The sequence below is a fragment of the Artemia sp. Qi Xiang Cuo genome, chromosome 6 (assembly GCF_049724085.1).
Source record: "Artemia sp. Qi Xiang Cuo chromosome 6, ASM4972408v1, whole genome shotgun sequence".
Lineage (NCBI taxonomy): Eukaryota > Metazoa > Arthropoda > Branchiopoda > Anostraca > Artemiidae > Artemia > Artemia sp. Qi Xiang Cuo.
Window position 1 is genome coordinate 26,549,681 of NC_142799.1, and position 24,344 is coordinate 26,574,024.

At 35.3% G+C, this 24,344-nt stretch overlaps 2 protein-coding genes across 3 annotated transcripts in view; one reads left to right on the forward strand and one right to left on the reverse strand.

The window, feature by feature from the left end:
* The window catches only part of LOC148951051 (dynactin subunit 1-like), a 177,506-nt gene extending 167,693 nt beyond the window's left edge, over positions 1-9,813 (forward strand). For both annotated transcript variants that reach the window (XM_089090588.1, XM_089090589.1), the window contains one exon: positions 9,581-9,813. In XM_089090588.1, coding sequence (XP_088946714.1) covers positions 9,581-9,691 — 111 coding nt within the window. In that variant the 3' untranslated portion in view covers positions 9,692-9,813. The remainder of the gene's footprint in view (positions 1-9,580) is intronic.
* Positions 9,814-23,759: 13,946 nt separating this feature from the next.
* Positions 23,760-24,344, reverse strand: part of LOC148951052 (uncharacterized) — a 24,773-nt gene continuing 24,188 nt past the window's right edge. The window contains exon 4 of the mRNA XM_089090984.1: positions 23,760-23,821. Coding sequence (XP_088947110.1) covers positions 23,760-23,821 — 62 coding nt within the window. The remainder of the gene's footprint in view (positions 23,822-24,344) is intronic.

Here is a 24,344-nt window from a genome sequence, read left to right on the forward strand (position 1 = left end):
TCTGCATGAAAAATATTCACAATCATAGTATAACTTTTCCTATCTTCTACGCTAAAATTTAGAACAGAGCTTTAAATTTTCTTATGTCTTTGGAAAACATCTCAGAATTAAAGTGAAGCTTCTTATCTTCATGGTGAAATATTCACGATCAATGTATAACTTTTTCAATCTTCAATAAAAATTTGGAGAACTTTAAATTTGTGTCTTTGGGGAAAAATCTGAACTGAAGTGAAACCTTTTTATTTTCTCTGAAAAAAATTAGAATGGATCTGTAACTTATTTCTTTTTCATAGAGAAAATTCAGAAGAGAACTTGAACTTTTCTTCACATCGTTGAGAAAATTTAGAATTAAAGTGGAACTTTTTATCTTCATTGGAAAGTATTCACAATCATGGTATAACTTTTCCTGTCTTTTATGGAAAAATTTAGAACAGAGCTTTAAATTTTTTTATGTCTTTGGGAAAAATCAGAACTTAAGTGGAACCTTTTTATTTCTTGAAAAAAATTAGAATTGATCTGTAACTAATTTCTTTTTCATTCAGAAGGTTCAGAAGAGAACTCACACGTTCCTTCAATTCGTTGAGAAAATTTAGAATTAGAGTGGAACTTTTTATCTGCATGGAGAACATTCACAATCATAGTATAACTTTTCCTATCTTCTATGGAAAAATTTAGAACAGAGCTTTAAATTTTTAATGTCTTTTCGGAAAAATCAGAACTGAAGTGGAACCTTTTTATTTCTTGAAAAAAGAAATTAGAATTGATCTGTAAGTTCTATGGCAAAATTCAGAATTGAGCTAACTTTCCACAATCAATGTATAACTTTTTTCTATCTTCTACGAAACATTTGGAACAGAACTTTAAATTTTTCATCTCTTTGAGAAAAATCAGAACTTAAGCGGAACCTTTTTATATTCTTTGGAAAACAAATTAAAATTGATCTGTAACTAATTTCTTTTCATTGAGAAAATTCAGAAGAGAACTTGAGCTTTTTTCACTTCATTGAGAAAATTTAGAATTAAAGTGGAACTTTTTATCTTCATGGAAAATATTCACAACTATGGTATAACTTTTTATATCTTCTACGGAAAAATTTAGAATAGAACTTCAAATTTTTTTGTCTCTTTGGGAACTTAAGAACTGAAATGGAAGCTTTTTATTTTCTCTGGAAAAATTAGAATTGAACTGTAAGTCTTTGGTAAAATTCAGAATTGAGCTAATTTTTTACAATCAGAGTACATATATTTATATTTTCTATGTAAAATTTTGAACAGTCATTTCAACTTTTTCTTTTCTTTAAGAAAAATCTTAACTAAAGTGGAAATTTTTTATATTCTCTAGAAAAAATAGAAGTGGTCTGTCACTTGTTTCTTCTCATAGAGAAAATTCATAAGAGAACTGGAACTTTTCTTCACTTCTTTGAGAAAATTAGAATTAAAATGGAACTTTTCCTATCTTCTGCGCTAAAATTTAGAACAGAGTTTTAAATATTTTTATGTCTTTGGGAAAAATCTCAGAATTAAAGTGGAGTTCCTTATCTTCATGATGAAATATTCACGATCAATGTATAACTTTTTCTATCTTCTACAAAAAATTTGGAGGAGTACTTTAAATTTATGTCTTTAGGGAAAAATCTGAACTGAAGTGGAACCTTGCTTGGTGTTTTGGTATGCAAAAAAAGTCGTAAAGCAAAGTTGGGAGTGAAAAAGATGAGTACTTCAACTTGTAAAATGGGTTTAGGAGGGATATTAAGAAAAGACCTTGTTCTAAAATAATATAATAAAGCCTTTTGAATAGTATTCCTTGATGTTTGGGGTATTCAAAAAGTCGCAAAGTAAAGTTGTGAGTGAAAAGGATGAGTACTTCAACTTGTAAAATTGGTTTAGGGGGGATATTACGAAAAGACCTTGTTCTGAAAAGATATAATAAAGCCTTTTGAAAAGTATTGCTTGGTGTTGGGGTATACAAAAAAGTTATAAAGTAATGTTGGGTGTGAAAAAGATGAGTACTTCTGTGTCTCAAGCGCGCAAAAAAAAGTGTAAAAAAATTGGGAAGGGGGCAAAAAGTTGGTTGGAGGGGGGGGGGGGCAGGAACTTTTTATCTTCATGGAAAATATTCACAATCATAGTATAACTTTTCCTATCTTCTACGCTAAAATTTTGAACATAGCTTTCAATTTTTTGATGTCTGGGAAAAATCTTAGAATTAAAGTGGAGCTTCTTATCTTCATGGTGAAATATTCACGATCAAGGTTAAACTGTTTCTATGTTCTACAGAAAATTTGAAGGAGAACTTTAAATTTATATCTTTGGGGAAAAATCTGAACTGAAGTGGAACCTTGCTTGATGTTGTGGTATGCAAAAAAGTCGTAAAGTAATGTTGGGAGTGAAAAAGGATGAGTACTTCAACTTTCAAAATGGGTTTAGGAGGGATATTAAGAAAATACCTTGTTCTGAAATAATATAATAATGCCTCTTGAAAAGTATTGCTTGTTGTTGAGGTATTCAAAAAGTCGTAAAGTAAAGTTGTGGGTGAAAAGGATGAGTACTTCAACTTGTAAAATTTGTTTAGGAGGGATATTAAGAAAAGAACTTGTTCTGAAAAGATATAATAAAGCCTTTTGAAAAGTATTGTTTGGTGTTGGGGTATGCAAAAAGTCGTAAAGTATTGTTGGGAGTGAAAAAAGATGAGTACTTCAACTTATGAAATAAGTTTATGAGGAATATTCAGAAGAGAACTTGATCTGAAATGATATATTGGGGGAGGGGGGGAGGGAGCCAAAAAGTTGGGGGGGGGGCCTTGTGTGTCTCAAGCGCGCAAAAAAAATTGGGGGGGCAAAAAGTTGGGTCGAGGGAGGGGTCCTTCTGTGTCTCAAGCGCGCAAAAAAAAGTATTAAAAAATATGGGGGGGGGGCCAAAAAAGTCAACTTGTAGAACAGGTTTAGGTGGAATATTAAGAAAAAACCTTGTTCTAAAAAGATATAATAAAGCATTTAAAAAGTATTTCTTTTTGTTAGGGTATGCAAAAAGTCGTAAATTAAAGTTGGGAGTGAAAAAGATGTGTACTCCAATTTTTAAAATAGTTTTAGGAGGAATATTATGATAAGAACTTGTTCTTAAATAATATCATAAAGCCTTTTAAAGAGTGTTGCTTAGTTTTGGGGTATGCAAAAAGTCGTAAAGTAATGTTGAGAGTGAAAAAAGATGAGTACTTCAACTTGTAAAATGGGTTTAGGAGGAATATTATGAAAAGAAGTTGTTCTGAAATAATATTATAAAGCCTTTTAAAGAGTGTTGCTTAGTTTTGGGGTATGCAAAAAGTCGTAAAGTAATGTCGGGAGTGAAAAAGATGAGTACTTCAACTTGTAAAATGGGTTTATCGTTGATTTCGACAATGAAATTACTAAAATTAAATACTATTAATAAAACCTGATATATTTTAAACGTGGGTGTCCTTATTTCCGAAAACTAAAACCCAGCTTTAGTAAGAAAATTAAAATATAATTAGTATAATCAAATGTATTTCAAACTTGGATATTCTTATTTCTGAAAATTAAAGCCTATTTCTGAAAACTAAAACCCCACTTTATTAAAGGAGGTGTTGTTACATCTCTTGTTGATCATTCCCTAAACATTTGCTTTGATTCTTACAACACAGATGAACTAAATTTTATTAGGGAACAAAGAAAGATTCAACGTTTCGTGAACGTCCGCAAGCTGTGTCTAGCCATTTATTTTACCAGATCGGTCAAAAATGTGTTTGGAAAAAGACGTTTTCGCTGTGTCTTAATTTTTATATTGATGAAAATTTCTTTTAATATTGGATTTTATTGGTGGATGTTTGCATGAATAGCTGATGCGCTAAGGTTCGTAAATACAAAAGTCATAATGGGGAAACATTTTAGGTCTTGGTGGGGACTTTAAAAAAAATGGGGTAACATTCTAAATGCCATATTTGAAAAAGTTTGGTAAAAAGTAACAGAATTGGATGTTCATACTATCTGCTTGTCTAAATCTTGAAAGATGAGGTCAAAGTTGATGTTCTGCTAACCTTTTTCTTACACATTTTTAACTCTTAATTTGAGTTTCTATATTGAAATAGGGGGATGTCCTCAAAAATATTGGAATGGGGGGAAGGGGTCTGGGGGGCTGGGGAGAGGTGGCCCCTGGAGGCTGAGGTCCATTGTGGTTGGAGTCATTGATAGTTCATGCTCATAATTCTCTCACTAATCCAATATTGTGTACTTGTGTATTATAGCGAACGCAGAGTTTCACCCCAAATCATCATCTAAAATGTCTCAAACTGTTTCACCCAAAAAATCCCTAAAATGTCGATTAATTTGTTTCGGCCAAATAATCCCCTAAAAGTAATTTCTGAATGTTCCTTTGTTAGCATGTTCATTATAAACGAAATCTCAAGGTTGAATTGCGATGTAAGAGAAACCTTACGTAAATCCATTGACCTACAAATAGGTGTCAATGATCCTGTCCCGTTTGACGCTCGCAATAATGTAAACTTCTGTTTCTATCCATTAGGCTTAGAAACATCAAACAAGTTCACCAACAAACAGAACAGAACTATGAAACAACATCAAACCACATAACCAACAAACAATATAACCATCAACAAACAGAACATAACTATGAAACAACATCAAACCACATAACCATGAAACTCTTATCTGGCAAGGTTGTAAACTTCTGTCTGTATTCAATAGGAACTGAAACATCAAACCTGATAACTATGAAACAAACAGAACCATGAAACAACATAACCATCAACAAACAGAACCATGAAACAACATAACTATCAACAAACAGAACAGAACTAAGAAACAACATCAACATAACCATGACACTCTTATCTGGCAATGCTGTAAACTCACCCCTGGAATGGTGACCCTCCTTCTACTGAGGTTCGTTAGTTTTTTCTGCATTTATGATCAGGTTTCGCTTTTCGACTGCAGAAAAGGAATTGCATTTTTTTTTTCTTTGCTATTTAAAAATATGCCAATTAAGTGCCAATTCCGCCCCATGGACAAGCACTGCTTCTTGTGTGGATTATTTCTCGCACTGTGTCATGAAAATAACGGATTTCACAACATTAACAAAGGTCATATGCTCGGTCTGATCTGGAAATCATTTTGATAATTATTAAGCATTAGAACAAGGAAGATGAATAGTCGTATACTTTGTCTTCCATTAAATGGTTCTGGTGTGGCTCAAGAGGGTCCACTTGCTGGGACTAAGTTTCACATTCAGGCTCACCTCTAACCTGTGTAACTGACCAAAACCAATCAAACCAGTAGCTTTCAAGTGGAAATACCTTAGTTCTTGACATAATTAACACCCATGCCATGTGATTTTTTTCTAGTGCAAGTAATCCAAACTGTTTCTTAATGCAAAAATAAGTTTTAACCTGATGAGGCTTTTCTTATTAAAAAAAATCTTCTTATCAATTTTGAGTGATTACACTAAAATAAAGAAGTTTGCTATCATAACCAGGGGCGTAGGTAGGGAAGAGACAAGGGGGGTGACTGCCACTGAACCCAGCCTGTAAGGGGGCACTGAATTGAGTTTTTTTGTCAATACTTAGATCCTCTGTGGGGGAGGCTCATGGTAGAGGATAGGGTAAAAACCAGTATTGTCCATGCCCGGCTCAATAGTAACCAAAACTAAAAAAAAAAGAATTGTTTACCAATAGATATACCAAAAGAATTGGGGCTTTATGTTGGTTTCAAATATGTAAGTTTCAATAAGTTTAATCTTACCCATCAAAGGTTACGAGCCTGAGAAAATTTGTCTGATTTTTTAAAAAGGGGTGAAAAGTCATAAAATTAATGAAAATGAGAGAACCTTAATGAAAATAATACCATCAGATTCAGCATATCAGATAATCCTACTGTAGAAGTTTCAAGCACCTATCTTAAAAAATGTGAAATTTTGGAGAAAGATGACGGATGTGTTTTTTTTTTTTTTTTTTTTTTTTTTTTTTTTTTTTTTTCTCCAGTGGTGATGATATCAACCCAATGGTCCCAGAATTTCGTGATTTTCGTGAGAGGCTTCATTCAAACGGAAATTAAAAGCTCTAGCGCCCTTTTTAAGTGGTAAAAAGATTGGAGAGCAACTAGGGCCCCTCCCACGCCTTTTTTTCAAAATCTTCCGATCAAAATTTTGAGATAGCTATTTTGTTCAGCATAGTTGAAAGGTCGAATAACTATGCCTTTGGGGATATCGTGAGCCTCCCAGAGCCCCTGGGGATAGGTCTTTAATTTACAAAATTTGCCTATTGTTTACGTAAAGTATTTGTTATTAGGACGTATGCTTACATTTTTCGGGGGGGGGGGGGGGTTCTGCTAGTAGGATTATCTTCGGGAATAATTTTCCATGGGGAGGGAATTTTCCAGGGGGCGAATTTGTCAGGGGAAATTTTACACTGTGGGAATTTGTCAGAATTCCTATACGAAATTCTTCTTATCTCTTGCTTTCTCTTTGCCGACTCAATTTTACGCGTGGAGATATTAAGGGTAATTGTTCGGGATATATTCTCACAAGGATTGAATTGTCTAGAGAATAAATCCTTGGGGAGGAGGGATTTTTCCGTTGAGGAGTAGCCAGATTTCATCGAATTATTTAAAAAAGATCAGAAATTAAATTAAAAAAACCAAACAAGTTTTTTCAACTGAAAATAAGGATCAGCATCAAAACTTAAAACGAACAGAAATTATTACATATATGACGGGGTTACTCCTCCACAGCAACTCACTCTTTACGCTAAAGTTTTAATTATGTCCCAATACTTTAAGAACGACTGCTTAAACACTAGGTTTGTTTAATTAGAACAATAAGTTGTTTTTTTTTAGTACTAAAAACCTTTAGAGCAAAGAGCGAGGTATTGTGGAGGATTAACCCCCTCATATACGGAATAATTTCTGTTCGCTGTAAGTTTCAATATTGCTCCTTACTTTCAGTTGAAAAAACTTGTTGTTTTTTTAATTTAATTTGAACAGGGTCTTAAATAATGTCCTTTTCTTTCTTAATTCTTTGATATTGTATATACTGATATTGGTTTTTATTTGCGCAATAGAAAGTTTTGAAATCGTGTTTTGTACAACCTCTGTAATTTGAAATTTTCTAATAATCCATATCCTAATGATCTCTGAATGTTCTAAGGATTCGGGAATTCACCTAATTGATGCACTGACTGAATTACGTAAGAATGTAGAGCCAACTGTAATTAGAGTAAATTCACCCTATATCAGCAATGCCTTGATTTTTCAGCAAAAAACCTGAAGGGGCTTGAAGGGCCAGGCTTCAGCTCCCATAAGTTTTGAAATAAAATGTCTTCAATGATTTTTTGTTGGGGGGGGCCAGGCCATGGAGGGGCAGGGGTCAGCTCCCATAGGTTTCAATGTTCAATCAATCTTTCCAATCCAATCTTTGAACTATTCTAAACAAAATAATATAACTGATGATAAGGGCTCAATTATCCGTGATTTGTGATAACTTCGTTTTTATCTTCTCTAGAGGTCCCACTCGCGTGAGCAATCTATTTATAACTGGAATCTATTTATAACTGTGTTAATGACGACGCTATTCAAACCGGGCTAAACAAAACAGCTTGAGATAGAGCATTGTTCACTTATACACCAGTTTGGCTAACTCGTGGCCGTCCTTTTGGTGGTCTCCCCTATTTAGTAAAGAAGGGAAGCCAAGTGAGTTCTCTGAGGGAATCTATTTATAACTGTGTTCATAACGACGCTGTTCAAACCGGGCTAAACAGAATACAGAATCATGTTTCTCAATTCGAAAAAATCGAACTGTAACTAAGGAGTAGCTTTTACTTTACTGATTTTAAAATGGAATGTTTCTGATTTTCCTGTTTATATGCATTGTTTAATTTTTTATTGTTTCCCGGGGGCGGGCATTGCTCCTGGTTGCCGTGGCATCCATTGGAAAAATCAGTATAAACAAGTATCCACGACAACTCCCTGTTGAAAACCGTGGAAATGAAGACACTAAATACTACTACTACTACTACTAACCACTCACTACAGCACAAAACCGCCCGAGGCCGACATGGCTACGCACGCTTTTCTTCCATCCCAATCTATTCAAAACCTCCCTATTTACACCCTCCCTGGAATTTTTCACTTCCATCAAATATTTCTTTACGACATTCTCCCACCCCAACCGAGGACGACATGCTTTTCTTTAGCCCTAGACGGTTGCCCCAAAAGAACAATCTCTGGCAATATGTTATCCTTCATCCGTAGAATGTGCCCTAGCCATCGATATATAGATAGTTTTACATATTTAGGACCCCCTTCCTTCTATTAACTATTTCGATGGCCGAATAATTTAAGGGATGACTCTCATTCTCGGAGTTTTGTTTTACAAATATTAGACTTGAATGTAAAAGTAGGGGTTGACTGAAGAAGTAGCAGCGCTCCTTAACATGTAACAGAGCATTGGATTAAACAGCTTGTAGTAGCAAACTGTTAATGAAGAGCGACCCTTGTCAATAGAACCAGAAACTCTAAAAACAAAGTTTCGGCTATAAATATATGCAACAACAAAATCTAATAATCATGTCGATTCTAAAAACTCAACCTTAGAAGTTGGGATCAAATTTCCCCCAAAATCGGTGTTATCTTGATTGAAATTTGGCATTGTAGTTCAACATGTATCACAGACCTAAAGGCATGGTTTAAAGTAAAATAAAAATAAAAGAGAGAGAACATTGTCAAAAATTTACTTGAAGTAAAATTAGAGGAGATAAAGTCGGCTATGAATGCTGCTAGCCTTATATTTGAGCCACGTAATATACTGAGAGCTAGTCATGTGACCAGACACATAGACCTGTCAGTTTGGAATTCCTTTCCAGATTCCGTTCGTCAAGCTAAAGGTGTACCGCAACTTGAAAAAGTTCTTTTTTTGGAATTTGGCAATGTTAAAGACTCCAGACAAGGTTTTTTTTTTATCATTGGGGTTCTATTTCGTTTTTATCATTTGATTTGCATTTATTCTTTTCTATATTTTTTCAGCTTTTCTTCCTTTATTTTTTCGTTTTTGAATTGTGTAAGATGAATTGGCATGAATGATATCCAACCGGTCGCTTTTTCAAGCATATTTTCTGCTTTAATGAAACTTATTGTCAAATTTAGTTTTGTTTATGTTGATGAATTGAATTGAATATCAAGCGCCTTTATTAAAAAACAAAACAAGAACGCTTAAAATGTACAAAAGACATTACAGATATTGATTATTGTTAATAATTTGCGTAATCTATTGATCTAATTCCTCATACAAATTATTCCTTTCTCTTTGATTTCAGCTAAAAATGGTTTGTCTTTAAAATAAAATTAAAGGGTAACCCTAAAACTGAGACGAAGAGAAAATAATCCGTGCATGATAGGGCTGTCCCCTCCTCAACTCCCCTCTCCTTACGCTAAAGTTTGACTTTTTGACTATCTCGGAAAGGGTATCCAAAGATCTAGAAAAGTTGACATTTATTAAAGGATTAACATTCATGACAAAGGATTGAAAAAGTTGACATTCATGGACTGAATTATTTTTAGGCTGATGAACTACGGGCTCGTCTCAAATTTCCTGGCATAGAAGGTGGCTGTGAAACAGTTCATTTAACCCAAGAAGATCTTAGAGCTATTCATCTTAAACTTGCACCCTAGTCTTCTGAAACACATATTCTTAATTTAGGTTTTGGTTTATCGTTTTTCATTCCGCTTCTTAGTGTAACTGCCTTAGTTTGTTTATTATTTAAATTAAAAGTCGGATATGAAGTGACAGCTTATATGTTCTTTTTTGGCTAAATTAGTAATAGTTCTGGTGTGTTCGGGCCTTTGATTTATGTGTGTGTTCGAGCATCCCTTAAACTATTTGTCTATTTATTCGACTTATTCATTTACCCAATTTTCCCGGATTAAATCCGGTTAAAACAATAAATGCTGTAAGATTTAACAATAAATGCTTCGTGTTTTTTGGGGTTTAGGGGGGAAAAGGTACCTAGGTTAGGTTACGTATTTAATATATGCACTGCTACATCCCCACCCCCTAATGTGCAAATATATAGCCGAAATTTGTTTCTAAACTATTATATTTTCATCTTATTTTGTTTTATTTCATTAGCATTAACCAAACTTCACTTCTTGGGTGGCTCCCAGCTAATAGAACAGTACCATATTTTTTTTTACCTGATATTGACGAATGTAATAATGCGAAGTAACCTGATGTTAGCAAATATGAGAACTGATGAACAGATCAAAAGAACGAGGAATGGTAAAAAATGTATGGAGATCATGGAATTACTGCAATATTAATGCTCTTTTGCATACAAATTATTTCCATGGATTCGGGATGCTACCCCCCCCCCCCCCACACACACACACACACCTGGAAATGACGGGCTTGTTTAACCCCTTTAAAGACGCCCACAACAAAATTCTGGTCAATATATGCTGCTATAAAAAGAGATTTTATGCCTGAAAATATTGATTGTAATTTGGCATCTCCAGTCACTATGGTGTCATCAGGTAAAGGCAGGGCCTTAGTAGTTGGTGAGGCAGTTATTGCCATAGAAATACTTTTACTGACAAGAGCTGTAGTGACCGTAATATTGTCATATCGCTTTTGCTTCTTTGATGCCGTAAACGGGTTTTTAAACTACGGCACATTCACATATTTTGGTGCCTCTTCAGGATCGTAGTGAATATGACGAACATGATCATAGGCAGCGCGCTAGCGCTGCCTAAGTAAAGAACGATGTGGGCACAATGTATTTTGGTTCTTTCTCCATACCCGGGCACTTTTTATCGAAGAAGTTCTCGTAGAAACTTCGAAAAGGGTTGATTCGATTGGAAATTGGAGTGGCTAGTGCCCTTTTTAATAGTAGAAATTGATTGGTGGGCACCTAGCCCCCCCCCCCGCCCTTCATTCCCCCAAACACATCCAATCAGAATTTTGAGACAGCCCTTTTGTTCGCGTAGTTGATTTCCAGATAGAAAATATCTTTTTGAGGAGGATACTCCCCCACAACCCTCGGGGCAAAGGTTTTAAGTTATGCCCCGAAGGCATATAAGATCAATGTTGACACAATGGACAGTTTATTACTTTTTTTTCTTTAAAGCAGGGCACTTCGTATAGAAGGGGTCGTCGTAAAGACTTCAAAAGGGGCTTCAAAATTCGACTTCAAAGAGACTCAAAATTCGATTAGAAATCGAGAGTTCTAGTGCCCTTTTTAATTGTCTAAAGTGATTGGAGGGAAACTAGCCCCCCTCCCCCTCACGCCAATCATTCCCCCAAACACATCCAAACGAAATTTTGAGACAGCTATTTTGTTCAGCGTAGTTGATTTCCAGATAAAAAATTTATTTTTGAGGAGGACACTCCCCCACAATCCTCAGGGCAAGGGTTTTAAGTTATGCCCTGGGGGCATATAAGGTTTTTATATAAGACGTTGTCGTAGAAACTACGAAAAGGCTCATTCGATTGGATGTTCTAAGGGCAAGTGCCCTTTTTAATAGTCGAAAGCGAGTGGACGGCAAATAGCCCCCCCACGTCCATTTTTCTCCCAAACACATCCAATCAAAATTGTGGGAGAGCCATTTTGTTCAACATTGTTTATTTCCAGATAGAAAGTGGGTTTTTGAGGAGGACACTCCCCCACAACCCTCAGGGCAATGGTTTTAATAACCTGGGGTTATATAAGGCTTTTATAGAAGGCGTTGTCGTAGAAACTTCAAAACAGGCTCATTCGATTGGAAATTCAAAGGGCTAGTGCCCTTTTTAATAATCGAAAGTTATTGGAGGGCAACTAGCCCCACCACGCCCATCATTCCCCCAGACACATCCAATCAAAATTTTGAGATAGGCATTTTGTCAGCGTAGCTGATTTCCAGATAGAAAACATATTTTTAAGGTGGACACACCCCCTCAACCCTCGGGGCAAGGGTTTTAAGTTATGCCCTGGGAGCATATAAGGTTCTTATAGAAGGAGTTGTAGTAGAAACTTCAAAAAAGGCTCATTCGATTGGAAATTCAAAGGGCTAGTGCCCTTTTTAGTAGTCGAAAGGGATTGGAGGGCAACTAGCCCCCCCCCCACGTCCATCTTTCCCCCAAACACATCCAATCAAAATTGTGGGATAGCCATTTTGTTCAACATTGTTTATTTCCAGATAGAAAGTAGGTTTTTGAGGAGGACACTCCCCCACAACCCTCAGGGCAAGGGTTTTAATAACCTGGGGGTATATAAGGTTTTTATAGAAGGTTTGCTCGCATAGATTTAACCAACGACTCATTTGAGAGAAAGCTAAGTGGACTAGTGCCCTTATTTACAGCCAAAAGTGGCTGGAGGGGACCTAGCCCCCCACCCTACTCAGACCCCGAAACACATCCAATCAAAATTTCGATATAGGCATTTTGTCAGCATACCTGATTTCCGGGAAGAAAATATCTTTTTGAGGAGGACATTCCCCCACAACCCTCGGGGCAAGGGTTTTAAGTTATGCCCTGGGGGCATATAAAGTTTGTATAGAAGCCGCTGTCGTAGAAACTTCAAAACAGGCTCATTCGATTGGAAATTCAAAGGGTGTTTGCCCTTTTTAATAGTCGAAAGTGATTGGAGGATTTGAGAACGATGTGGGCACAATGTGTTTTATTTTTGTTTTTTTCTCTCCATACCCGGGCACATTGTATCATAGGAGTTGTCGGAAAAAGGTCGAAAAGGACTCATTCGATTGAAAATTTGAGTGGCCTATAGCACTTTTAACATTCGAAACTGAGGGAAGGACCCTTAGCCCCCCCCCACGCCTCGACGTTCGGTCAATACAACCCCTCCACCTTTTAATAGATCCAGGTTGTTCAGCGGAGTTGATTTCCCGATAGAAAAAATGTTTTTGAGGGGGAAATTCCCCCACAACCCTCAGGACAAGGGTTTTATGTTATGCACTGGGGGCATATAAGGTTTTAATAAAAGGCATTGTAATAGAAACTTCAAAAAAGCTCATTGGATTGGAAATTCAAAGAGCTAGTGCCATTTTTAATAGTTGACAGTTATTGGAGGGCAACTAGCCCCCTCCCCACGCCATCATTTCCCTAAACGCATCCAATCAAAATTTTGAGATATCTATTTTGTTCAACGTAGTTGATTTCCAAATCGAAAATAGGTTTTTGAGGAGGATACTCCCCCACAGCCCTCAGGGCAAGGGTTTTAAGTTATACCCTGGGGGTATGTAAGGTTTTTAAAGAAGGCATTGTCATAGAAACTTCAAAAAAAGCTCTTTCCATTGGAAATTTAAAGGGCTATTGCCCTTTTTAATAGTCGAAACTGATTGGAGGGCAACTAGCCCCCCCCCCCTCCACGCACATCATTCCCCCAAACACATCCAATAAAAATTTTGAGATAGCCATTTTGTTCAGCGTAGTTGATTTCCACATAGAAAATATGTTTTTGAGGAGGGCACTCCCCCACAACCCTCAGGGCAAGGATTATAAGTTATGCCCTGGGGGCATATGAGGTTTTTATTGAAATCTCTGTCGTAGAAACTTGAAAAAGGGCTCCTTCGATAGGAAATTCAAAGGGCTAGTACACTTTTTAATAGTCGAAAATGATTTGAGGGCAACCCCCCTCTCACGCCCACCTTTTCCCCAAACACATCCAATAAAAATTTTCAGATAGCCATTTTATTCAACGTAGTTGGAAGTTTTGGAAATTAGGTCTTTAAGGATGACAACCCATTCCCCCACAACCCTCAGGGCAAGGGTTGTAAGTTTTGCCTTGGGGGCATATAAAGTTTTATTGAAAGCGTTGTCGTAGAAACTTCAAAAGGGCTCATTCGATTGGAAATTCAAAGGGCTAGTACCATTTTTAATAGTTGAAAGTGATTGGATAGCGACTAACGCCCTTCTCACGCCCACCATTTTCCCAAACACATCGAATTAAAATTTTGAGATATCCATTTTGTTCAACGTAGCTGAAAGTTCTGGAAATTAGGTCTCTTAGGATGATACCCCCCTCAGAGCCCTCAGTGCAAGGTTTGTAAGTTTTGCCCTGGGGTATATATAGTTTTTATTGAAAGCGTTGTCCTAGAAACTTCAAAAAGCTCATTCAATTGGAAATTGAAAGGGTTATTGCCTTTTTTAATAGTTGAAAGTAATTGGATAGCGACTAATACCCCTCTTACAACCACAATTTTCCAAAACACATGCAATCAAAATTTTGAGATATCCATTTTGTTCAACGTAGTTGAACGTTCTGAAAATTAGGTCTTTTCGGATGATAACCCCCTCAGAGCCCTAAGTGCAAGGGCTGTAAGTTATGCCCTGTGGGCATATAATGTTTATATAGAAAGTTGTTGTATAAATCATTGGCAAGGCGATCGCGCTGCCTAAGTAAAGAACGAGGACACTCGAGAACGAGACAAGAAACGAGGACTAAGTAAAGAGGAGGACACTCCCCCACAGTCCTCAGGGCAAGGGTTTTAAGTTATGCCCTGGTGAAATACAACAACTATGTTGGCACAATGTATTATTTATTAATTTTTTCCTTTAGATAATGGCACTTCGTATTGAAGACGTTGTAGTAGAAACTTCGAAAAGCGTTCATTCAATTGGAAATTGGAACGGCTTGTGCCCATCTTAATAGTCGAATGTGATTGGAAGTTGACTAACACCCCTGCCATGCCCACCATTTCCCGAAACACATCCAATCAAAATTTTGAGATAGCCATTTTGTTCAGCGTAGTTGATTTCCAGATAGAAATAATGTTTTTGAGGACAGTCCCCCTTAGGGCAAAGGTTTTTAATTTATGCCCTGGGGGCATATAAGGTGTTTATAGAAAGCGTTGTCGTTTCCAAAAGGGCTCATTCGATTGGAAATCGAAAGCCCTAGTGCCCTTTTTAATAGTCGTAAGTGATTGGAAGGCTTTACATTCTTATAATAAAGATCGAAGTGGGTATAATGTATTATTTTTGTTGTTGTTGTTGTTTAGACAAGGGCACTTCGTATCGAAGGAGTTGTCGTGGGAACTTTGAAATGGGCTCATTCGATTGAAAATAGAAAGGGCTGATGCCCTTTTTAATAGTCGAAAGTGATTTGAGGGCAACTAATACCCCTTTTACTCCCACCCTCCCACGCCCACCCTCCCATGCCAATCCTCCCATTTCTGCTCTTAGAATTTAACCAAATCAAAATAGCGTAAGTGTATCCAAGTTATCAAAGAAAGTAAACAGATTTTTTTTGCGAATGGTATCAAGTTTTCCATTTCAGGTCAACTAGAGGAGGTTTGAAACTAAATTAAACAGTACTATTTGTGTCCAGATTTTTAAAAGGGTGTATGTTGTTAAAAATTGCGGAAAATTTTTCAACAGCATACAAATAGCAGGCCAAACTATAAAGTTTCAAAAAAACGAACAGAAATTAATTTAAAAAACTTTCTCCACAAAATAAGATTTTCAAAGAAAAGCAAAGAACTCCATTAAACAAAAAATGAGCAAAAATCAAATCAAATAATCTACCAAGCGGTAAACTACCACTAATCAGCATGGATAAATAAATGAAACCCAAAACGAACAGAAATTACAATAATTAACCGAGTCAAACTTAAAATGAGCAGAAATTAACATAAGTTGGGCGCAAAACCCCTATGCCTTCCCAAGGCCAAAAAAAAATTTACACTTTGCTGAAAAAGCATAAATGTTTTTTCTTTTATAACTTTAATAAATTAAATAATGTTAATATTTTGTTTGCTAAATATCAGTATATATATAATTAAACTGACAGTGCACATTCATTTGTATTTTTTCAGTAAAGTGCAAATTTTGTTCTGGCCTTGGGAAGGCATAGGGGTTTTGCGCCCAACTTATTTTATTTTCTGCTCGTTTTAAGTTTGACTCGGTTAATTATTGTAATTTCTGTTCGTTTTGGGATTATTTGATTTTATTTTTGCTCATTTTTTGTTTAATGGAGTTCTTTACTTTTCTTTGAAAAACTTATTTTGTGTGAAAAGGTTTTTTAATTAATCTTTAAATAGTCTTACTTATTTTAGCGTCACATTCACGGCATTTGACGGTTATACGGTTGGGTCTGGTTACAGAAACATTATGCTTCTTATCGGCACTTGACATTTCAAAGCAAATGTCAGACCAAGTACTATTCAAGCTAATTTCACAAAGCCACGAGTACGTTACTCAGAAGAAATCTAACTATGCACAAAATTCCACTGTGCCTTTCTTTTCAAACCCGTCTCAAACTGGCCGATTGATTGACAAAAATAAAGTCTTATAAAAAATTTGTTCTTGTTTCCAAAGGCACTGAACATCTAACTTGGGTAAGATAAAGGGATGATAGCCCCAACTCGTAAGAAGCTTCGAAAGGGGAGTGGAAAAATTTACGGAACAGATTAAATGGGAGAGGAAATAATAGTTATATAGAATGGTAAAAATCCCCATCAAGTTGGGAGTAAAGTCGCTTTCAAATTGTTTTTCTTATCAAAAAGTGCTTGATTTGACAAGTTGTTTGTCAGTTGAGTAAAAATCATCGTTACATTTCTGTTAAACAAAACACACTCAATAAGTAAAGTTAAGTTAATCCTAATGAAATATACCAAAACATGATGATAATATAATACTTTAGAAACAAAATTATGGAAACTACGGCAAAATTATGGAAAGCAGGCCGCGCAAAACGTATTATATTAAATACCTAACCCCCAACCACTTCTATATATTAAATATTTAATAAAAATATACATACTTTGTAGTTTTTCTCACTCAAAATAAGCAAATCATAGCCAATCCCAGAGAGGCAAACTGTAATTCAAACCGTAAGAATTACACAGCGTAATTCTTGATTGTTTTCTGTTTAACACACAAGCACTAAATCATCTTTCGAAGTTCTGGAAAAAATTATACTTCCCTCCAAAGTTAACAGAAAATTTCCAGCAAAAACCTCAAAATATCTGGTCATGCATGTTTACAAAAACAAAATGACTAAGATTTGAGGACTTCTGGTTGGATTGTCTCAAACTTAGTATTATTGACTTGTTAGTTTTTTCTTTTAAAATATGGGGGAGAACAGACATAATTTAAAGTTCTTTTGTTCCATAGCCTTATGACTTTCATGAAAAATCAATTGCTTAATTGCTTGAAGTTTTTGTGCAAAATGCAAGATTTTACTTTTTTTGGATTTTTTTTTTCGTATCAGTTGGATATCTGACTAGTAGCCAAACTGCAAAGTTAAGTAATGAATATGAACCATCTGAAATTATTGAATCTTGTAAAGGATAGTACTAACCCAATGCAATTCAATACCGGGATGGACCTAATGCTCGAACATTACAAGTTTGGCTACGGATCAGAGAGGAGCCAAGAAAAAACTTTGAAAAATTTAGTGGCAGACCAGGACAAGTAGAACAACCAAATTTGGTTGCTTCTAAACTGCTTATAACAACAAAATTTGCGAACGTTTAATGAATTGCAATAGGAGTCTAATGGATTGTTATGAACATGACAAATTTCCCGATTTGCAGATGAGTGAAACTAGCACGATAGAACTAACAAATTCACCAATTTCGTTCTATATTAGCGAAAGGGAACCAAATGAACACCTTAAATAACCGAATTTACAAATAGGTGGAACTAGTGAATTTGCAAATGAGTGGAACTACTACAATACAACCACCGAATTCACCGAACCCGTTAATGAGTGGGAACCAAATGGACACGTTAAATTACCGAATTTTTAATTAGGTGGAACTAGTGTGATAAAACTACCGATTCCACATAAATTAGGTAGTGAATGGAAATCAAGTACATACGTTGAATTATGCTATATGGAAATAGACAGAAAAGAAATATTACAGATGGGCATCGTGGCTTCACCACGATGCCTGTTTCTGCTGAAATTTTCGCCTTCGGTGAAAATTTTACTGAATACCAAACAGTTGGGGGTGGGTGTAGGGGGAGGTGCGCCCCCTCCCCACCCCTGATTAGAGGGCATCTACCTTTCCCCCCACAGGGGTCAACATAACCCCCCAGAGCCCGGGGGAAGTGTTGTAAGTTATGCCCCGGGGGCAGATAAGGTTTTTTGTAAGGGGTGGTCGTATGAATATCAGAGGTGGCTCATTTGGTTGGAAGTTGAAAGTTCTAGTTACTTTTTTAAGAGTCAACAAAAGTGATGGGCGGCCATATACCCCCCACCCATCCTTTTTTTCCCAAATGCATCCGATCAAAATTTTGAGATTGCCAGTTTGTTTGAAATAGTCCAGCAATCACATATCAAAAAATTCAGGGTCTACATCCCCTGCAGATCCCGAGGGAAGGGTTGTAACTTATGCCCCGAGGGCCTATAAAGTTTTTATGGAAGAAGCGGTCGTATAAACTACTACTAACAACAACAACTCAACCTAGCACCAAGCTACCTGAGGCCAAGACAGCTACGCACGCTCCTCCTCCATCCCAATCTATTCAAAGCCTCCCTTTTTACACCCTCCCAGGAAGTTCCTCTTTCCTATAAATTTTTCTTAATGACTTCCTCTGACGCCAGACGAGGACGACCTGCTTTCCGTTTAGCCCTAGACAGTTGGCCGAAAAGGGCAATTTTCGGTAATCTGTCATGCTTTATCCGCACAACGTGCCCTAGTCACCTATACTTTTCTTTCATTATAGCCCTAGAAAGTGGTATTGAACCACATTTTTCGTACAGCCTACAGTTTGAAATACGGTCTTCAGCCGGGTACCCAGAACAATCCGCAAGCGATTTCTCTGGAAAACATCTAGCAAATCTTCATTTACTTTTCGGAGCGCCCATGCTTCAAAACCGTATTTGACCACTATCATCACTGTAGCTTCTAATATTCTAATCTTGGTTTGTACACATATCTTCCAATTCTTTCAAACTTTTTTTAAGTGTGAAAAAACATCCTGAGCCTTGGCTATTCTACTTTTAATATCTTCACTGCTCCCACCGTCTTTAATAATAATACTGCCGAGGTAAGTGAAGCTGCCCACCTGATCAATCTTTTCATTACCCAACGTCACCTTTTCATCTTCACTTATTGCTAGCCTTAGTGGCTTAATCTTCTAACATTAATTTTCAAACCTATTCTAACACCCTGAACTCGCAAAACATATTAAAATTCATTCATTTGTCTCACACTCTCATCTAGGACGCTTAAATCATCAGCATAATCTAAGTCCAGGCGACTTTTTCCTCCCCATTTGATTCCGTGATCTCCCATTGCCTTTCCTATGCTTCTTAAGACAGAGTCCATCAAAATAATCCATATAAAGGGGGATAGAACACAACCTTGCTTAACTCCTGACTTAATACAAAACCAGTTGCTAACCTCATTTCCTACCATAACCGCAGCAGTGTTATTCTTGTATATAGCGCTAATCACTTTAATGTATTTGTCTAGTATACCATACAAGGATAAAACCTTTGCTATAGCTCTTCTATCAATAGAATCGAACGTTTGCTCAAAATCTATAAAACTGAGGACCAAAGGTGTTTGACAACTCAGGCACTTCTCAATTATTAGCCTGAGAGTAAAAATTTGGTCGACACATCCTCTACCTTTTCTAGAACCGCACTGTTCTTATCTTAAAAATTTGTCTACAGCATCTCTCAGTCTAAAAAGTATCATACTACTAAGTAATTTGCTACTTACAGAGACCAGACTAATGCCTCAATAATTACCACACTTACTCTTACCACGTCTCTTTTAAATTGGCGTAATTAAGGTTTTCCTAAAATGGTTAGGTACTTCCCCTTTTTCAAAAATCATATTCATAATTTTCAGTAACTTATTTCTAACCTCAGAGCCACTATATTTAAGAAAATCATTTACCACACTATCAGCACCTGGAGCCTTATTATTTTTTAATTCTCCTAGTACTGTCACTAACTCTTCCCCATTAAACAAATCTTTCTTCACATCCAAGGTTTCACAAACTTTTTCGTTTTCCTCTATATCTGTTCCTGCAACTGTATCTCGGTTTAGCACATTCTTAAAATGTTCTGCCCATCTCTCTTTAACTCTTTCCTTATCACTAATTGTGGTCCAATTCCCATTTTTAACTGGGACGAGTCCGGATTGACTAGTCCCTCTCAATTTATTGACATGCCAGTACAATATTTTACTATTATGCCGTCTAGCTTCATCTTACAGATACTCGGCAATTTTATCCATAGCCTCCACTTCACACCTCCTTAGTTCATATTTTAATGCTTTCTCCACTTTCTTCACGTTCCTTTTGTTTTCATATGATATATCACGAAGATAATTCTTGTACAAGTACCTTCTCCTTTCTATTAAATATAAAGCTTTTTCACTAATATTCTTAGCTGCAGTCCTAGCTTTCTTCCCTAAGACACCGTCAGCAACTTCACAAATTATTTTTCTAAAATTATTCCATCCATCTTCTATATTGTCAAACTTCAAACTCTAAGTTTAGTATTCAACTGTTTCTGGAAAGTTTCTCTCAAATTCCCATCCAACTTCTTAGCTTCTCGGAGGTAGTTACCCTTCCAAAATTTCAGCTTTAAGTTAACCCTAGACACTACTAGATGGTGATCTTTACTTTTAAAATTTATAACAGCACTCTTATATACCCTAGTATCTTGTATTGATCCTGCCAGTCTTCGGTTTTCTGTAACATAATCAATAAGGTTTGCTGTCTTACCATCACGTGAATACCAGGTTAACTTATGAGATATTTTATGACCAAACACCGTATAACTAGATTGTTATACCTACAAAATTGCAAAAGTCTGTATCCATTACTGTTCTCTTTTCCTACACCAAATTTACGTAGGCTAGGATACCATCTCTCCCTATATCCACCGACCTGGGCGTTAAAATCTCCTAGTAAAAACATCATATTTCTACCTGGGACCCTGTCTATTTGCTCATGTAACTGTAAGTATCTGTAAATTCATTGCTTAAGACCAACTAAAATAATGTAAATAACTAAAGTAAAATAATGTCACCAGCATGTGTCAAATAACTGTTTTCAACTGCTAAATAAGTGAGATTTTTGAAGAAGCAAAGCCATATTTCAAATATAAACTAAAAAATGGATTTTATTTTAATTAATTTAAAAAATTGTATGCAAAAATGTTTGACACTCATAGGGTAGTTGTTCTACTGATCATTCTGAATCTTGTTTCAAGAATCTGATACATCAATTGAAAAGGCCTTAATTCTTAGCTGATATCTAAAGCTATGCTTGTAGTAGAAAGCTTAGAATAAAACTGATAAGAGTATAAATCAAAGTAACAGTAACATAAAAATACAAGTTTTAAATCATAAATATTAATAAAAAATGAGTAAATACAAGAATAAATAGATTTTAATAAATTGAATAATAAATAAAATATCAATATTTGATTATTGCTGAATATTTTAGTATTTCTGTATGTTTGGTATGCAATTAAGTTGGAATACCAAAGGTTTATTCACACTGAGGATAGTAAACAGACTGTTTGAAAGGTTCAGGATTGCATCCAATCAAGCTTGTTCAGATAGAAAATTTTCAACCCAGTTTTCCAAAAAGTGCCGAATGTAGACAGGGGTTTAAATATTAAAACACATTCATGTATCCTGGAACTTACCCCTTTGCTTACAGTATCCTGTCTTCGCATTTATAGTAATTAAACTAAACAAGGTAAGGATATTATTCTTGGGCTGTGGTAATACTTCTTGGTATAAAAATATCTTAATATTGGGACTCTTGAAAATGCTTGAATTCTTTCAAAATCATATTAATAATAAGAAAACAGGCATATAGATTCGGGATGCGTCTGAACAGGTTCAAATAGGAGTTGAATTTGGTTACCAAATCTAATGTCCCTTGAGAAAGAAAAAAAAACTTCGGGTGGGGAAATCTTTAGTTCATTTCTGTTTTGAATTTAGATTTTTAATGTTCGTTTCTCTAGTTTATTCGACTATCTTAATTTCCACGCATATATTTTTGAATTTTTTTTATTAAATCTAGAAGCTCATCCATACACGAAACAAATGAAACAATAAAATGTCTAGAAATATTTCCGTGTATATTGTTTTTCTCGAAAACAGCACCGTAGTTTTCTTGGAATTGGCATACAACCAATTTCAGGTGTGAAAAAACAATGTAGATAGGTCACAGTTTAAAAAAAAAAATGTGTTGGTCTTAAATGTATAAAACATTTTTCATATGCATGACATCTCAAATGCTTGGAATAGTTATATAACAATTTTGCTGAAGATGAGTGTCTGTGCTAGATATTTTTTAATTTGATTGCCTGTTGTACAGAATAATCTGTCGGTATAGGATACCGACAGATTTGGCATAAGGTATGCCAAATAAAACCAAATGAAAACAAAATTATTTTCGAAAGAAATTCAAAAAACTGATTTCTTTCACCGAGGGAGACTCGGTCCCCTGGTACTCTTGTTATGACCAAATGGCATTGGTCATAAAAGAGCCTATAAGTTAACATGTCACTTGCCTATAAGTACCTATAAATACTTGTATATACTAAGGGCCTAAAGAGCGAACCATAGACCATAGTAACCAAAAGTTAAAAAACTCGTTTTGAAAAAAACTGCCTAGTGAAAAACAATTTCCATTTGACACTTACTCAGGAACGTTAACTATTATTTCGGTTCGTCTTAAAAGTAAAAGTTTATTGCGAAAAGAAATTTATGTTGATTTCGAAAAAAAAGCCTCACACCCCTTGAGAATGGCGTCATATCAAAATGAAAAGTGTACGATTGGAATCAACATGGTCAAAACCTTGTACAGGGAAGTTACAGTCCCCCTCCCTGAAAAACAAGGAAAGTCACTTTTTTGCGGCGGTAGCACTGATCTGTTTCCCGTTTATTTTTTTTTTCTTTTTTTTTCAACAGGTCTAGTGGGCTACCAGAACATCATAAAGAGGTTCTTAATGGCTCATTCAAAAGTTATTTCTCATATCTACTTGCTTTTTATAAATTCTGCCATCTGCAAGTGCCATATGGCACTAAAATGACGCTTGTTGTGCCATTTCTCAAAGGGTGGCACTAGCAGGCTACCAGAACATCGTTGGTAGATCATTTACAACTCATATAAAGGATATTGCACATATCTACGTCTTTCATATAAATTCCATATATATATAGTATATATATATATATATATATATATATATATATATATATATATATATATATATATATATTATATATATATATATATATATATATATATATATATATATATATATATATATATATATATATATATATATATATATATATATATAATTTGGAATTATATATAATTTTTGAATTATCATATTTAATTCCATCATCAAGTTCAAATGGCACTAAAAACGGCACTTTTGGTGTCGTGTCTCAAGTGGAAAAGCTGCACTGTAAAAAAAAAAAAAAAAATTTATTTCCAACAAAATTTTTTGATCGAATTCAAACAAGTCAAAAAAAAAATAAAAATTTTCTGTTTGAATTGTGACTTGCTTATTTAATTCAAACAAGTCACACAAAAAATCCAATTTTTCTGTTGGAATTGTGACTTGCTTATTGAATTCCAACAAATTATTGAAATTATTAAGATTTATGTACTTTTCAGTAGAAAAAATTTAATTTTCACCGTAAATAGGCTACATAAGTCAACACGGTTTGAATTTCAAGAGCTGATTGAAGTTTCTTTAATATAATTTTAGATTTGACTCTTGGAGAATTGAAAGTAGGCCTAATATGTTCAGTATAGGTTATATTCTAGTGCTTGAGTTGTAGCAGAAAAGGGGGATTTATAACTGAACTCTAAGTATAAAAAGATGATTATAAGAATAAGAGAATATATTTTTACTTTTAAATAAGTTGAGCTTTCTTGTCTGCAAAATGAACACGCAGACATTTATGTACAAAAATTATCTTTTAACTTTTACAGTCGTTTTTTTTAAATACATTTTTTGTGAGTTTCTGTAGGTAGAAAATTTCTTAAGATGCTACCCTAACCTTAACAGTACTAAGTGTGAAAATATATTGCTTTCTGAATTCAATTTTTTCTAATTAAGGACGAAATTCCTTTTGTGGGAACAACCTATGTTTTTGCGATGAACGTCATTTTTGTAATGAGACCCAAAAAGCGTTTCAAAAAAAAATCTTCCCTGGATTTGCCATAAATTTGCTGCTTACGCTGAATAACCAAGTAAGCAAATATATCGAAGAAAAGGAGACGCCTGTAAGGGTATTTCAGTCCTTTGCGTACACGTAAAGGAACCAAAAGCTTCCCCCAAAAAGAGAATTTTCTAAAATGGTGCACAAGTAGTAAAGCATTAATAGA